This window comes from Hippocampus zosterae, chromosome 9 (assembly GCF_025434085.1).
Source record: "Hippocampus zosterae strain Florida chromosome 9, ASM2543408v3, whole genome shotgun sequence".
Lineage (NCBI taxonomy): Eukaryota > Metazoa > Chordata > Actinopteri > Syngnathiformes > Syngnathidae > Hippocampus > Hippocampus zosterae.
The window spans coordinates 23,126,674-23,143,519 of record NC_067459.1 but is presented as its reverse complement, the minus strand read 5'-3'; the positions used below and the strand labels follow the sequence as shown (position 1 = coordinate 23,143,519).

Sequence of the window (16,846 nt, the reverse complement as noted above, 5' to 3'; positions counted from 1 at the left end):
AGCGCTCCATTTCTCTCAGCTCTGACGTTTTGTTTTCACAATGGCCGCCGGACTTTCACGCGCAGGCCATTATTGTCAGAATCGGACACTGTCGCTCTGGCCGTAAATTCACAATCGTTTCCGTCCCGATCGGAGCGTTCTGATGTCCGCTGTCCAATGGAACTCAAGTGGAACACAATCTCTTCTGGCTGAGTTCCGAGTTGTTCTAATTTCAATATTATGGCATTTGGGAACAATCAATATGCCCCTTTTCTATTGTGCTTGTCCCCATTAAAGTGGCCGTCAGGTGACTTTCTCTTCGCCGAACCTAACGCGCGTACTTTTTAGCAGCTCTAACGTTCTTTTGTGCGTGCAGATGAGGAGGACGCGCGCACGGCGCTGCCCCTGGCGTCTATCGGCGGCTTCTTCTCGGAAGACGGCGACTCCTTCAAGCAGCAGCAACAGCAGAAGAAGAAGAAGAGCAAGAAGATGAAGGAGGGAAAGGTGGCCAAAATCAAGAAGCGGAAAAAGGAGGTCAGTCAACACAGGCCTACATACTCTGGCGCTTCACACTTTCAATGAACTACGAGTCCCGAAGCACGAGTACTGCATATTAGATCGTTCATACATGTACGCTAGCTACTCAAGACGCCGTTCTGTGCTAAATGCTACATTTGAGATTCGCTGGACTACGCAGATGACACATACTGCCATGCTATGTGTACTCTGCTACCTAGCATCCATCGAAGCATCCGCGCTCACACCTGGGGACAATTTCGAGTGTTCAATCAGCCCGCCATGCATGTTTTTGGAATGTGGGAGGAAACCGGAGCACCCGGAGAAAACCCACGCAGACATGGGGAGAACACGCAAACTCAACACAGGGAGGCTGGCGCTGGAATTGAACCCCGTACCTCTGCGCTGTGAGGTCGACGCGCGAACCACTGGACCAACGGGCCGCCCTAACAATAAAACAAGAAATTGAAACAAGATTTGAAGCTAAAATATGCGGGGGAGCCACATCCGATCTTAAAATCATCAATCTAACCAAACCTCGCAACCGAGCGAGTCACGATCCAGTGATCCTTGCCTCATCTTCAAGCACTTCACTTTCGTTCCTTCCTTCCGTTAGCTAGAAAAATCCCACTCGGGATTTCCTTGTTTATCCAACGGGCAGTGAGTGAAACAAAGGCACTACAGTGTCGGCGCCAAGAGAGGCGCTTTTCCGAGCAGGTCTCAGATCAGCTCGCCGTGTTGATTTTACAGTTCAGCTGTGAGGACAAAGACTTGTTTTTGAGATCCGACCGGAATATTCACTCGCGTGCTCATTGGCTGGCTTGTGTGCGCACGGCACTGCGCTCTTCCCCCCTCCGAGGCAGAACCCAATACGCCGGATCATCTAATTTGATTAGACTATCGGCAGTTATCTGATTGTTCTCTCTGCGAGGGGGCCAACCATCCTCCTCTTTTGTCTTCTTTGGGCCCCTCTGTGCCACGCGTGGGTCTCCTGCCATCTCGCCCTCGCCTTCCACCGGCTCCTTTCTTCAGCCTTCCTCCATTTATGCTCCTCAATTTACTCCCCCTACCCCTCCTCCCCCTCTTCTTCTTTTTCTTCTTATGCATAAATGAGATTTGTCTAGACGGCGGTGGCTGGCGGAGAAGCGCGGGCCTCCGCATAATAAGCTCGTCATGCGGAGCAGTGTGATTGGATGGTGCTCTTCTATTAGCTGCTGTGTGTGTGTGCGTATGTGAGTGTGTTGAGAGAAAAAAAATTAAATGGGGGGGGGGTGAGATGTGCAAGCAGAGGAAGTGATGGAAAATGAACAGTGGCAGGGTTTTGAATGTGTGTATGTGCGTGCATTTCTGTGTTGGGGGGTGGGGGGCTGATGAGAATGACAGCAAAAGTAGGGAGAGAGAGAGAGAGAGAGACTGCTCAAATGTGGTCGCCATGGCAACACTGCCAGTCTGCTGGTAAAGGGTTGGCGGGCGCTGCGGCAATACGAGCCTTTCCACTGCGCCACAGAGCGAAAACGCCCGCAAGTGTGTGTGTGTGTGTGTGTGTGTGTGCGTGTGTGTGTGTGTGTGGAAGCAACAGGCTGCAAACACGCACGCACACACATGCTGCACTTTAATATGCACAACATGAAAGAAACACAAACAGAAGAGGCTGAAAATACATGCAGATGTGGGAGGAAGGAAACCACAAATGCATGAATATGCTAACATAGACAAGCGCTCACACACAATGAAGGATGGGACAAACATGCACGCATGCACACACACACACACACACACACGCACACACACACACACACACGCACACACCGTGGATGTGCTCTCTGGCACAAAAACACCTGGCCGGTGTTGAATCATGCAGCCCTCCAGATGTCTCATCGCTTACATGACACAGAGATGTTCTCTTTGTTCTTTTACGTGCAAAAGACTGCCATTTTTATTTTACAAAAAAAATCGATTGATACAAAAAGCTCTTTTTTGCAACTCTCGTTTGAAGCTTACTGTCAAACGAAACATAAAAATAAAAAACGAGAATCATATATTTTGTATTTAAAACAAACTGGAGTTTGACCTTATTATGTGCTAGCTTAATGCTAACATATAATGGGAAATGGCATAGATGGGCTAACAAATAGCATAGAAAACCCATGAAGCGATTTCTTACTAGATGGAGCAGCATGGCTCAGTGACAGAGTTCTTATCTCCCAATCCGGATGTTGGTGGTTCAATCCCTGGCCAGTGCGACATGGTCAAAGTGTCCTTGAGCAATATACCGAACCCCCAGTTGCTTCCCTTGGTCTTTCCTAAAATGGCGGAAATCTGAACAGTGCTCGTTATTTTGTCCTCAGGGAGGCATCCAGGTGAGCGTAGACAGCGACCGGGGGTCCGAGGCGGAGGAGGACGAGGCGGACCGTCCCGAGCGAGGCTCCGGGAGCGAGAGCAGCATGTTCAGTCCCTCCAAGAAGAAGAAAAAGAAGCCCAAAGAAAAGAAAGAGCGGAAGCCCAGGAAGAAGAAGCGGGACGAGGAGGACGACGATGACGACGATGACAACGGCAGCATGAAAGTTAGTTGCGCACACATACCGATTTTCAAAAATCATAACTCATTTTCTGAACGTGTGAGAACCAAAACGTGACGATAAAACAACAATATTGCAATAGCGCACACGCAAAACGATATTAAACACTGGCAATCGAGAGTCTCCTCCCCCAAACCAGATGTCAGTGGTAGTACCAAGACTGACCTGTGAGAGGCAGCAAAGCGTCGAAAATGACAGAGAAGAACGAAAAAGAAAGAAAGCTCTTGCATATTTTGGGCTGTGCTCATCCAAACTGTTGACCGTATGCATCAGGTTTTGTGATTGTATGTATTGAACATGTTTAACATTTATGATTTGCGGTTTTGTAAGCACATCGGGGAGGAAAAAACACTCTTAAACACCCTCCGTTATATATTCACATAATCTTTGGGAGACGCCACAATAGGTTATTGCAGTTAACTCAAACTAATCAAATAAAATGACAATTGAAATAGTTTCGTTTACCAAATAAAATAAAACGAAAACGCTTACTAAAATGAAAACTTACTGAAATTACATTTTGCATTGATAATACAAAGTGAACTGATAGCTTGCAGTGGACATTTTAAACGCATTAATTTTGGTGTTCAATGTCCGTACAGAAGAAGGAAGGTCAAACAGTTGTTTGAGAATTCTATTTGACTTTACTTACTATTTAGTGACCAGACAAATTCTCTCCGTATTTTTTTTTAAATCATAAAAACTCAAACAAAGCGTTTTTTGAAAAAATAAATAGAAACGGACAAAGCTGCTCTAATAATAAAAGTAAAAACAAGATAAAGATCAATAGTAATAAAAAATTCCAAACTATTATGACGCTGATAATCGCCCCTTTTCTGAAATTTATCCTGATTCTCGGTACGCGTGTGTCCCTCAGGAGCCCAAATCGTCCAGCCAGCTGATGCTCGAGTGGGGCCTAGAGGACGTCCAGTACGGCTTCACCGAGGACGACTACAAGACCATCACCAACTACAAAGCTTTCAGCCAGTTTCTCAGGCAAGCTCGCGAGTTTTTTTTTTTTTTTCCCCTTCTGTGTCTGAGGAGCGGCACACACTCTGCCCCCTTTTGTGTCAGCCCAGACCATCCTCACTTGGGGCTGTCTGGAGCAGCTAAAGCAGGCGCGCAGTCAGCAAGAGACACGTGTGGGTTCCCGGGGGCTCGGGCCCAACGGTCTCTCGCGGGCTGGCGTGCCAAAGCTCAACCCGTTTGGCTGACAAATGACAAACATGACACGGCAAAGCTGGTTTCCAAGCACGTGGGGCTTTTGGCCATGTGCATTTCGTTTCATCGTTTGCATGTAGATGCGCGTTAGTAGTAACTGATTTGAAATGACAGCGTGTAGGTTGTCACCTCTGTAATAATATCACACTTGATTTTATGATTCGGTAGTCCAGTGGTTAGCACGTCGGCTTCACAGTGCGGAGGTACCGGGTTCGATTCCAGCTCCGGCCTCCCTGTGTGGAGTTTGCATGTTCTCCCCGGGCCTCCGTGGGTTTTCTCCGGGTGCTCCGGTTTCCTCCCACATTCCAAAAACATGCGTGGCAGGCTGATTGAACACTCTAAATTGTCCCTAGGTGCGAGTGTGAGTGCGAATGGTTGTTCGTTTCTGTGTGCCCTGCGATTGGCTGGCAAACAATTCAGGGTGTCCCCCGCCTGCTGCCCGAAGACAGCTGGGATAGGCTCCAGCACCCCCCGCGACCCTAGTGAGGATCAAGCGGCTCGGAAGATGAATGAATGAAAAAAAAAAAAAACATGGCAACAAAGTAGCTGATATCCAGCCATTTTCCATTGGTTTTCTCATCACAAAAATTCTTCCTAAATAATAATTATAATATTCATATTATAAATAATATGAACCTTTCCTGGTTCCAGGCCTTGGAATCAGCAAGAAATTGAGGAAAAGTCGGCAGTCTAATAACTCGTTAAAAAAAAAAGTTATTAAATTCCGTATTGTGGAAGCTTTTGTTAAACTGAAAAACAGAAAAAGAAAATCTCTCCCAAACCCCAAGTGCTAGAAAAAAAAAAGAAAAGAAAAAAAAAAGACATGTCCACAATATGTTTCGGGACACATAAAGCCCTCTGTGATTACAATTTGCTTTTGAGCAGTGCAATGATTTCCATAATGATCTCTGCTGCTGTCGTCTTGGTTCCCGCCAGGCCTCTCATTGCCAAGAAGAACCCCAAGATCCCCATGTCCAAGATGATGACGGTCCTGGGGGCCAAGTGGCGCGAGTTCAGCGCCAACAACCCATTCAAGGGCGCGTCTGCCACCGCCGTGGCGGCCGCCGTCGCCGCCGCAGTGGAAACGGTCACCGTGGCGCCGCCCACCTCTGTGAGCCAGCTGAACGCTCAGCTGGGGCCCATCAAAAAAGCCAAAACCAAAGAGGGAAAAGGTAAAAGTAAAAATCGCTTTCAGGTTCTTCGTACGGCTCCACTACCATCGCATTGGTTTGTGCCGCTGTGCCTAATAAAGTCTCAACTGAGTATATCGGCGGTCACTTATATGTCTCAAGGGCCCGGGGCTCGAAAGAGGAGCAAGAGTGCGAAAGACGTGAAGAAGAAGGTGAAGGCAAAGAAGACCAAATCGAAGTCGGGCCAAAGCGGGAAGAAGAAGAAGACGTCCTCGGTGAGCCTTTCATTCGCATTCGGCAACATTTTCTTTTCCGGGGTTCAATCCAGTCATCGTACAAATGGTCCTGCGCTCCTCTTTCAGAGTGACGACGACTTCCTGGACGAGTCGGACTTTGACGACATCAGCATTCTCAGTGCCTCGGTGCTTTGTGAGGCCTCGGGGGCCGTCGCCCCAAAGAAAAAGGCCAGGCGGGGACGCAAAAAGAGGAAAAGTACGTCGGAACCCGGCATCGACGATCCATCAAGTCGAAAATGTTCAAAAGTCACCCGTTTAGCCATTCATCCATCGATGCATCCATCATTTGGCAAATGCCTCCTCGTCTTCCAGAGGAGGACGGCGACGGCTACGAGACGGACCACCAGGACTATTGCGAGGTTTGTCAGCAGGGCGGCGAGATCATCCTGTGCGACACGTGTCCGCGGGCGTACCACCTGGTGTGCCTGGAACCTGAGCTGGAGAAGGCCCCCGAGGGCAAATGGAGCTGTCCGCACTGCGTGAGTACCACCGACACTTTCGACTGCACCGCTGTACTTTTTTCAGTACACGAGTATTCTTTTATTTTTCAGAGGACTTTCCACTTTTACTCCCTCCATTTGAACTATACTTTCTACTCCTCACATTGTCAAATTCAATTCAATTCGTCAATTCTTGCTTTTTTCAAAATAAGGCAAATTAAAAAAATGGAGAGAGAGAAAAGTAAAGGTCGGGGTTGAGATTTTCATTTATTAAAATTTGGGAGTCTTATAAAGCTGAAAAAAATAGAGGAGGAATGTGAACGCCGGGAGCATTGACGACCAACAGACTTTGCTAACAGTTAAAAATAGTCGTCGGTGTTAGAACAAAACCTTCAGATTTCTCCAAAAAAAGCAACCAAAAAAAAAAAAGTCCTAAACAGCTGAATCGAACATCTGAACTTAATCAGAGTAAAATGCCTCTGATTGATGGTGGCGGATGTTGGAATGTGACACAGCCCCAGGTACCTCAGGATTTGCCCACTTACGCAATTACTATTGTATCTCTGTTGCTTGTTTGCCTTTCGACAAAGTTAAAAACAAAAAATCCACGTTTTAAAATGATTTATCTTCTCATTTTTTTAATCTTACAAGAACCTGGCGATTGAACACGGGTGTGTAGACTTTTGATATCTACTGTATGTAGTCATCTATTTGACTTTTAAAGGAGTTTGAATGAATAGTTGGAGTAATCCTCCCCAGGACGGGGTATTCATTTCCTTCAGATGCCCCGAAGATGATAGCAAAGGCCTACTTTGTAGCAGTGGAGCTCCTCAACTCACCTCACTTTGTTTCCCTGACCCAAAAAGACACCACCGGATGGCGCCAAAGCAACGCTATTATTAAAACTGTGCGCCCGCAGGAGAAGGAGGGCATCCAGTGGGAAGCCAAAGAAGAGGAAGACGAGGAAGAGGAGGAGGCGGCCGGAGAGGAAGAGGACGACCACATGGAGTTTTGCCGAGTGTGTAAGGACGGCGGGGAGCTGCTGTGTTGCGACGCCTGTCCGTCCTCCTACCACATCCACTGCCTCAACCCGCCGCTGCCCGAGATTCCCAACGGCGAGTGGATTTGTCCGCGCTGTCTGGTGAGCCGACGCTTATTCTCGCCGCAACGAAGACCCCAAGAAAATGCACAAACATTTTCACCGAAATGCAACCAATGTGTGCATAATTGTTGATAATATCTCATAAATACACTTCAATAGTTGTGATTCGTGTGATCTATGTGCATATATGCGTCCATGGTTTGCCACGACGGAGTTCTTTTAACATTTCTACTCAGTTCTCAGAAATGACATGCAAATATAATAGTTTGAACGTCAAAGTTCGATACAAATAACTGATTTTTTTCTCATGTGCCACTAGAGGGCGCCCACATACCGGTGGTCCGACATGAGCTTAAACCCGGGCCGGGGCTGTTCTTTTTCCTCCCGCTACCTCAGTTTTTTTTTCTTTTTTATCTATCGATCTATTATTTGAGATGGCAGAAGAAAAACATGAAAAATAGCATCGATTTACTACTAAGCTTTCCAGTACGATCATTCTTTTTGTAAATGTTTTTATGTGCTTTCCAAAATATTGGCCGCCCATTGCGCTGATGAAAACTCCCGACATCTGAGTGCAATTATGCGCTGCCTCCTATTTATCAAAGTCGGAAATAAATCGAGAATTCCGTTTCTGCACTTCACATGAAAATGACAACCATGGAGTTAATCCACTTTTGTTCTGACTGTCTCACTTTTCATCCCCCGCATTGATGTTCTTTGTAGTGCCCGCCCCTGAAAGGCAAAGTGCAAAAGATCATGCACTGGATGTGGGGTGAGGCCCCGCTGCCCGCCGAGCCGCCGGCGGCCCCGGACGGCCACCCCGCCGCCGACCCCCTGAGCAAGCCGCCGCCCCTCAAGGGCCACCCCGAGCGGGAGTTCCTGGTCAAGTGGGCCGGACTGTCCTACTGGCACTGCTCCTGGGCCAGCGAGCTGCAGGTGACACAAACCCCCCCACACACAGATTTAAAACCCGAGCTTGAAACCACCACCACCCTTGGCATGAAATCCGTCTTTGAAACCGACATCTTTATTTAAAACCCCAAGCCTGCCTCGAAACCCTACTTTCAACCCTTAATCCTTTTTCAAACCCCTCATTTGAATCCATGGTCCTGGCTTGAAGCCCTACTTTGAAAACCATTGCCCTTGTAGGAAACCCTAAACCTGTCAGGAAGTTCTAATTTGTAACCCTAAACCAGTCTTGAACACCCAACCTTGGCATGCAACCTTTATTTGAAACACGATTTGAATCCCTATTTTGAAATCCTGAACCCACGTTGAAACACTGCGTGTCTGCATGCGCTTGGGCAGTTGGAACTCTACCACACGGTGATGTACCGCAACTACCAACGCAAGAACGACATGGATGAGCCACCGCCGTACGATTACGGCTCCGGCGAGGAGGAGCTCAACAGCGACAAGCGCAAGAGCAAAGATCCGCAGTACGCCGCCATGGAGGAGCGCTTTTACCGATACGGCATCAAGCCCGAGTGGATGATCATCCACCGCGTTGTCAACCACAGGTACGGCCACTGCCTCCCGCTGAGCTGGAATTCTTTCACTGGCCTCAAAAAGCTTACTTTAAAAAGCTTCCCCGTTGTTTGAAATCCTAATAAAGCTCCGTAATGCTTTCTTTGAAACCTCAACCTTGGGTTAAAACTCCAATCGGACACCTAAGCCATGTTTGAAACCTTAACCTAGCTTCTTAACTCTTGTTTGAAACCAGAATATACACGCTGAGTTGGAACAAAAAATTATTTTTTTCTTCCATATTCATATTTCATGGTTTTAAAATTGCTCCTTAATATCACTTATATTCTGTGCGTAAGTAGAAGTTACACTCGCGTTACTTCCTGAGGCTGCTGAGGAAGCATGGCCTGCCCCAGGAGGTGCTACGACAGTTCTACACGGCAGTCATCGAATCAATCCTGCGTTCTTCCATCACGGTTTGGTTTGGGGCCGCCACAAAAAAGGACAAAATCCGACTTCAACGGACAGTTAGGACGGCAGAAAAAATCGTTGGCACCGCCCTACCCACTCTTGAGGACTTGCACACTGCAAGAATCAAGACAAGGGCACGGAAAATCCTCCTGGATCCCCCGCACCCTGCCCACCACCTTTTTCAGCCACTCCCCTCAGGCAGACGCTACAGATCCATGCGCACCAAATCCAGTAGACACTTAAACAGCTTCTTCCCTTTAGCCATTAACTCCTTAAACAGTCACTGACGTAGTCACTCTTCTTGCACCACAAAATGGTACTACAAAACTACTAGTATACTCTAAAATGGTTCAATGATTTTGTTGTTTACGATGATACTAGTGCAGTGTGTTATACCAGAGACAAATTCCTTGTGTGTTGTACATACTTGGCCAATAAAGATGATTCTGATTCTGATTCTGAAGTAAAAAATGTGCCCTGCCGATGTGCCCGCGTGTGCTTAGCTTTGACAAAGACGGGGACGTGCACTACCTGATCAAGTGGCGAGACCTCCCTTACGACCAGTGCACGTGGGAGGTGGACGACTTCGACGTGCCGGAATACGACAGCCATAAAGCATCCTACTGGGACCACAGGTACTCCAAAATCCCAGTTGGCATCACAGTCATCTGTCTAAGGCAGGCAAAGAGCCACGTTTTTGTCGTCTAGGGAGCAAATCTTAGGCGAGGACCAGCGCCCCGCGGTGCCGTCGAAAGGAGGACCCGAGCTGAAAGAGGATCAGCCCAAGAGGGAGATCCCTCCGGACGCTCCCATCATCGACGTAAGCTCACGAGATCAACGAGAAGAATTTCCTCCGCCATCGCCGTGACTAACCGCGGCTTCCGCAGCCGACCATCAAGTTCGAGCACCAGCCGTGGTATATCAACGCCACCGGGGGGACGCTGCACCCGTACCAGCTGGAGGGTCTCAACTGGTTGCGCTTCTCGTGGGCGCAGGGCACCGACACCATCCTGGCCGACGAGATGGGCCTGGGCAAGACGGTGCAAACCATCGTCTTCCTCTACTCGCTCTACAAAGAGGTCAAGCATATTCTACACACCAACACACACACAATTCGGATCAGGGTTTTTCTTAAGAGTTGAGTTTTGCTTTTTCAATTTTGGGGGTTTGTGGGTGGTGTTTTTTTTTTTTTTTCATTTTAGTTTTATTCATTCATTCATTCATCTTCCGAGCCGCTTGATCCTCACTAGGGTCGCGGGGGGTGCTGGAGCCTATCTCAGCTGTCTTCGGGCAGTAGGCGGGGGACACCCTGAATCGGTTGCCAGCCAATCGCAGGGCACACAGAGACGAACAACCAACCACGCTCACACTCACACCTAGGGACAATTTAGAGTGTTCAATCAGCCTGCCACGCATGTTTTTTTTGGAATGTGGGAGGAAACCGGAGCACCCGGAGAAAACCCACGCAGGCCCGGGGAGAACATGCAAACTCCACACAGGGAGGCCGGAGCTGGAATCGAACCCGGTACCTCTGCACTGTGAAGCCGACGTGCTAACCACTGGGCTACCGGGCCGGCCATTTTAGTTTTAGTTTTTGCTTTTTGAAAATTTTGCGCATTTCCTGTTTGCAACACAAAATAAACGTTGAGGTAAGTGCGGTGTCATAGATATACAACAAAAGTATATGACACACTTTAGAAAAACAAACGTTCACAAATCACGGTCCACAAGCATTTTTAGCAAAGTCAATTGTCTGTTTCCTAATTATCGTGAGACGTCGTTATCATAATCAATGTCTTGTCTTGAGCGAATATCATGAATTACAAATCACATTTTGACAAATTAAAGGAACATTTTCTATTTCACAAGTGTGTATCGATCTGGTAGCCCCTTGCAACGAATCACTTCTCAAGTAGTAGCTCTCAGTTTCAAAAAGGTTGGTGAGCCCCGTCCTTGTGCTTGCCAATGTGTGTCCCCCCCCCCCACCCTAAAATTCAAACTGTGTGTGAATGTGTACGCTGCGGTCATCCAGGGTCACTCCAAAGGTCCCTTTCTGGTGAGCGCGCCGCTGTCCACCATCATCAACTGGGAGCGGGAGTTTGAGATGTGGGCCCCCGACTTCTATGTGGTGACCTACACCGGCGACAAAGACAGCCGCGCCATCATCCGGGAGAACGAGTTCACCTTCGAGGACAGCGCCGTCAAGCTGGGACGCAAAGCTTTCCGCATGAAGGTTCCGCGAAGCCCTCGTCTACTGTCTCGTTAATAAAAAGACGAGCTTGCGTCTCCAAGCGTTTCTTGCGTCTCGCAGAAAGACACGCCCATCAAGTTCCACGTGCTGCTCACGTCCTACGAGTTGATTACCATCGATCAAGCCATCCTGGGATCCATCACTTGGGCTTGCCTGGTGGTGGACGAGGCCCACAGACTGAAGAACAACCAGTCAAAGGTAAAGCTACAACGATGAGGGATCGGGCTTTCCGCTCCATAACCCCCCCCCCCCCAAAAAAAAGAGCCTGGAGGATGGAAGACAAAGTAATGGATGGAGATGGCTGATGTAATGACTATATTGTTTTTGCCCAAGTGATCAAATCATTATTTTTGGCGCCATCTGGCGGCGTCTTGGGGTTATTGTTAGGTTTATTTCTTTTTTTTTTCACTGTTTTTTGAGATGTCCTTTTTTTTGGGGTGTGGCGGGGTGGGGGGGCAGTCCTGCAATGCAACTTACACACAGTCACAAGTAACAATGATTTTTTTGAAGAATGTTTTTACTTTGCTGCCGATGCAGCCACTTATAACCGCCGAAGTCTACTTTGCCGTGACGGGTTTGCCTGTTTGCCATTTGGGTAAAGTGCTTGTATGGATATTTGGATGCCCATGTGTAAATTGTTGGTGGTAAAAGGGGGCCCCAAAATTCGACTTTGCTCAGGGCCCCCTGAAGGTGTACTCTTACTGTAAGCTTGTCCCGTGCAGTTTTTCAGAATCCTCAATGGCTACAAGATCTACTACAAGCTGCTGCTAACTGGAACTCCTCTTCAGAACAACTTGGAGGAGCTTTTCCACTTGCTCAATTTCCTCACGCCGGAGCGATTCAAGTATGTCCGGCCGCTTCAAATCCTCGTTGTTACGTTTACTCAGTCGGCATGCATTACACCCATTGTGGAGGTTCTCGTGAATAAATCCCACTTTTGTGCAAGTCAGTAACTGACTTTTCAGTGACAGGGCAGCAACTGTGATTAATTGTGCATCGTATGGATTCTTTATTTTTTTTTTTTAATACCGCACAGTAATCTTGAGGGCTTCCTGGAGGAATTTGCCGACATCTCCAAGGAGGACCAGATCAAGAAGCTCCATGACCTGCTGGGCCCGCACATGCTCAGAAGGCTCAAGGCGGACGTCTTCAAGAACATGCCGGCCAAGACGGAGCTGATCGTGCGGGTGGAGCTCAGCCCCATGCAGAAGTCAGTGGGGCTGCAAAATATGTCAAATCTATGGAAACCACAGGTTCTCGACATTTTCGGAGTCCGGGAGAGGAGGTTTTCCAAGGACCTCCTCATAATAATAATAATAATAATAATAATAAATTTTATTGATAAGGAATAAAATAGTTTAAAAAAATATTTCAATGTCATGATCAATTCAAAAATTTTGAAGGTCAAAACATTTTTAATTCCACAGTAACAAAGCTGTTTTTGGTCGACATGAAAAGTCCCAAATCTGGTAATAAAGATGGATTTTTCCAAGTTGCAATATTAGCACCTGGAAAAGTCTTAGTTTAGCAATCGAAGAAAGTCATATTTTAACACTTGCATTTCAAAAAAAGCCCCTTTATTTTATGTTACTTCCTTTATTCTGGAAAATAAACAAGACTAGACGATTAGACACGGCTATGGCCTGAATAAATATAGGCTCCTTCCCTCACTTCAACAGAGTTCCTTGGCCACAGGGTGGCATTAAAATAGGACAGGTGAGTTTTTCAGCCATTCACGGAGAATTAAAAACAAGACATGGGCAAATATGTAAAGATGCAGCACAAATATGTGCAAGTTCGCTGTTAAACGGCCCAGCGCTATACTAGGGACTAGTTGGTGAATTGTGTTTGTTCTATTGGCAGCCCCGATGCATACAGTTGGTGACTTTGTGCTCTCGCCCCATCAGGAAGTACTACAAGTTCATCTTGACGCGAAACTTCGAGGCCCTCAACTCCAAAGGCGGTGGCAACCAAGTGTCCCTGCTCAACATCATGATGGACCTGAAGAAGTGCTGCAACCACCCCTACCTCTTCCCCGTAGCTGCTGTGGTGCGACTGCATGTCGAAATGTTTTCTTGAAGATCCGCGCGGGGGTGTGGGGGTCACTGACGTGGGCGCTTCTCTCTTGTAGGAAGCTCCCGTTTTGCCCAACGGCTCGTACGACGGCAGCCAGTTGGTCAAGTCGTCGGGAAAGCTGACGCTGCTCCAGAAAATGCTGAAGAAGCTCAAGGACGAAGGCCACAGAGTTCTCATTTTCTCACAGGTAAGGGCAGGCAAAGTAGCACGTCGTTCTGGAATTGGCCCCATAAGAATGTTGCCAAAGTGGATCTATCGTTTCTAACCCAAAGTGCCGCAAAAGTGTTTGTTGACGGAATGACGTCAACAAACACGGTGGGGGGCGGGGGGGGGGGTGCACATTTGTGCAAAGGCAGCGGGCTCCAGACTAACTTTCTTGACATGGAGGGACAGTTGCCCCAACTTAAAATATTCGGAGCGCAAGTAGAAACATTTGCGGTGCACACTTTCAGTCAAGTAGCACAGGAAATATTCATTCATTCATTCATCTTCCAAGCCGCTTGATCCTCACTAGGGTCGCGGGGGGTGCTGGAGCCTATCCCAGCTTTCTTCGGGCAGTAGGCGGGGGACACCCTGAATCGGTTGCCAGCCAATCGCAGGGCACACAGAAACGAACAACCATTCACACTCACACTCACACCTAGGGACAATTTAGAGTGTTCAATCAGCCTGCCACGCATGTTTTTGGAATGTGGGAGGAAACCGGAGCACCCGGAGAAAACCCACGCAGGCCCGTGGAGAACATGCAAACTCCACACAGGGAGGCCGGAGCTGGAATCGAACCCGGTACCTCTGCACTGTGAAGCCGACGTGCTAACCACTGGACTACCGGCCGCTCAGGAAATATTCACTCCGCTCCTTTTCACCATATTCTCAGCAAATTTACCGGTCACACAATTGTGAGTCCATGACAAATGTAATTGCACTGTTGTAAATTTAGGAGCAAAATGTACACACAGTTTGGAGCCTTCACACACTTTCTTGTTTATCTCAAAAAGGGTTCCCCTTTTGATTTGTTTGTTTGTTAATTTGTACTGATTATCCAGCTGTGCATTTTCCGTTTCATTACCATTAAATATCGTTTGGGATATTTGTGCAGATGACCAAGATGTTGGATCTGCTGGAGGACTTCCTAGAGTTTGAGGGTTACAAATACGAGCGCATCGACGGCGGCATCACCGGGGGCCTGAGGCAGGAAGCCATCGACCGCTTTAACGGTGGGTTTTGCTCAGTCGCGGGAGAGAAACGACGACGTCAAGGAATTAGGGACTGTAATTCATGGGAGCGCTGCCTTTGTTCATCTGCGGTCGGGTTGATGTGTTCTGTAAATGACGCTGAGGTAACGCGCGGGCAGAATTACCTTTGCATTCTCGGGTTGCAGCACCAGGCGCTCAGCAGTTCTGCTTCCTGCTCTCCACTCGAGCCGGAGGCCTGGGAATCAATTTGGCCAGCGCAGACACCGTCATCATCTACGACTCAGACTGGAACCCTCACAATGACATCCAAGTAAGCCTTAGAATCATCCGTTTGGGGGAGGGGGGGGGGGGTTGGTATGTTTAGTCTACTTCTGATGACGGTGGCTTCTTTTCAGGCTTTTAGCAGAGCGCACCGCATCGGCCAGAACAGGAAGGTGATGATCTACCGCTTTGTGACGCGGGGCTCGGTGGAGGAGAGGATCACTCAAGTAGCCAAGAGGAAGATGATGCTGACCCACCTGGTGGTGCGGCCCGGCTTGGGCTCCAAGACGGGTTCCATGTCCAAGCAGGAGCTGGACGACATCCTCAAGTTTGGCACGGAGGAGCTGTTCAAGGACGAGATGGAGGCGGCGCGCAACATGGGGGGTACGGCCGTACCACACTGCACAACAATTCCTATTTTTCTTTTCCCATTTTTCACCACATGCCATTTTGCACATGGATAAATCGAAAAGGTCATGAAGATATTAAAAACAGTCCTTAACTCATTCAGTACCAGCCAATTCTAGACCAAGTCTGAAAAGACGTTTAAAAACGTCTTTGGGAGTGAATGAGTTCATTCATTCATTCATTCATTTTCCGTACCGCTTGATCCTCACGAGGGTCGCGGGGGGTGCTGGAGCCTATCCCAGCTGTCTCCGGGCAGTAGGCGGGGGACACCCTGAATCGGTTGCCAGCCAATCGCAGGGCACACAGAAACAAACAACCATTCGCACTCACATTCACACCTAGGGACAATTTAGAGTGTTCAATCAGCCTGCCATGCATATTTTTGGAATGTGGGAGGAAACCGGAGCACCCGGAGAAAACCCACGCAGGCCCGGGGAGAACATGCAAACTCCACACAGGGAGGCCGGAGCTGGAATCGAACCCGGTACCTCTGCACTGTGAAGCCGACGTGCTAACCACTGGACTACCGGGCCGCTGAATGAGTTCATGTGATTCGTAATTGAATATAGATATTCAATAACATCTTTTTGTTTGTCTATTTTTTGTAATATTTCCTAAACATAATATTGTGTTCTTTCATGAATTATGTAGCTTATTTGGTTTTTGTGTTTTTTTTTAAATTGTTGCTAACCCTTACACCAGGAACTATAACCACAATAAAAAGTAAAACGCGGCTAACCCTTACCCCCCCCCCCCCCCCCCCCCCCCAGTGATTTGATTGAAATGTTTCTTTCTGCCCCTCCGTCATCGTCAGGCGACAACAAAGACGGCGAGGAGGGCAATGTGATCCACTACGACGACGACGCCATCTCCAAGCTCCTGGACCGCAGCCAGGACGCCACGGAAGACACGGAGATCCAGAACATGAACGAGTACCTCAGCTCCTTCAAGGTGGCCCAGTACGTGGTCAAAGAGGAGGACGGAGAGGTGAGGAAGAGCAATTTGTGAGGGCACAAAAAAAAAAACGCCAAGTTAGTTCAGCAAGGCCTTTGGCATCGCGTGTACGTGTGCAGGAGGAGGTGGAACGCGAGATCATTAAGCAGGAAGAGAACGTGGACCCGGACTACTGGGAGAAGCTCCTGCGCCATCACTACGAGCAGCAGCAGGAGGATCTGGCCCGCAACCTCGGCAAGGGCAAGCGCATCCGCAAACAAGTCAACTACAACGACACCACCCAGGAGGACCAAGGTAGGCGCCGCCAACCAAGGCCAGCGTCGGATCTGCGCTTGCCCGTTTGCGCCCGGGGTTCATCTTTCATAGCGGCGCGTCCGAGTCACGTTTCGAATGGAGGACATTTTGTGCATTTACAGTGGAACTTTACGATTGGAAAAGGGGGCGGGGTCCTGTTGTTTGATGCCGCGTGGAAGGCGCGCTGTCCATTAGATTCCATTAC

At 48.3% G+C, this 16,846-nt stretch overlaps 1 protein-coding gene across 2 annotated transcripts in view; it reads left to right on the top strand.

Annotated features, from left to right (window-relative positions):
* chd5 (chromodomain helicase DNA binding protein 5) overlaps positions 1-16,846 on the top strand; it is a 32,431-nt gene that overhangs the window by 5,892 nt on the left and 9,693 nt on the right. For both annotated transcript variants that reach the window (XM_052076947.1, XM_052076949.1), the window contains exons 2-25: positions 356-513; positions 2,844-3,059; positions 3,952-4,070; positions 5,232-5,467; positions 5,588-5,700; positions 5,788-5,917; positions 6,034-6,200; positions 7,081-7,302; positions 7,987-8,199; positions 8,572-8,783; positions 9,705-9,836; positions 9,910-10,021; positions 10,089-10,280; positions 11,234-11,434; positions 11,513-11,650; positions 12,175-12,296; positions 12,489-12,662; positions 13,360-13,501; positions 13,584-13,715; positions 14,628-14,745; positions 14,910-15,034; positions 15,120-15,369; positions 16,208-16,380; positions 16,467-16,641. In XM_052076947.1, coding sequence (XP_051932907.1) covers positions 356-513; positions 2,844-3,059; positions 3,952-4,070; positions 5,232-5,467; positions 5,588-5,700; positions 5,788-5,917; positions 6,034-6,200; positions 7,081-7,302; positions 7,987-8,199; positions 8,572-8,783; positions 9,705-9,836; positions 9,910-10,021; positions 10,089-10,280; positions 11,234-11,434; positions 11,513-11,650; positions 12,175-12,296; positions 12,489-12,662; positions 13,360-13,501; positions 13,584-13,715; positions 14,628-14,745; positions 14,910-15,034; positions 15,120-15,369; positions 16,208-16,380; positions 16,467-16,641 — 3,972 coding nt within the window. The remainder of the gene's footprint in view (positions 1-355; positions 514-2,843; positions 3,060-3,951; positions 4,071-5,231; positions 5,468-5,587; positions 5,701-5,787; positions 5,918-6,033; positions 6,201-7,080; positions 7,303-7,986; positions 8,200-8,571; positions 8,784-9,704; positions 9,837-9,909; positions 10,022-10,088; positions 10,281-11,233; positions 11,435-11,512; positions 11,651-12,174; positions 12,297-12,488; positions 12,663-13,359; positions 13,502-13,583; positions 13,716-14,627; positions 14,746-14,909; positions 15,035-15,119; positions 15,370-16,207; positions 16,381-16,466; positions 16,642-16,846) is intronic.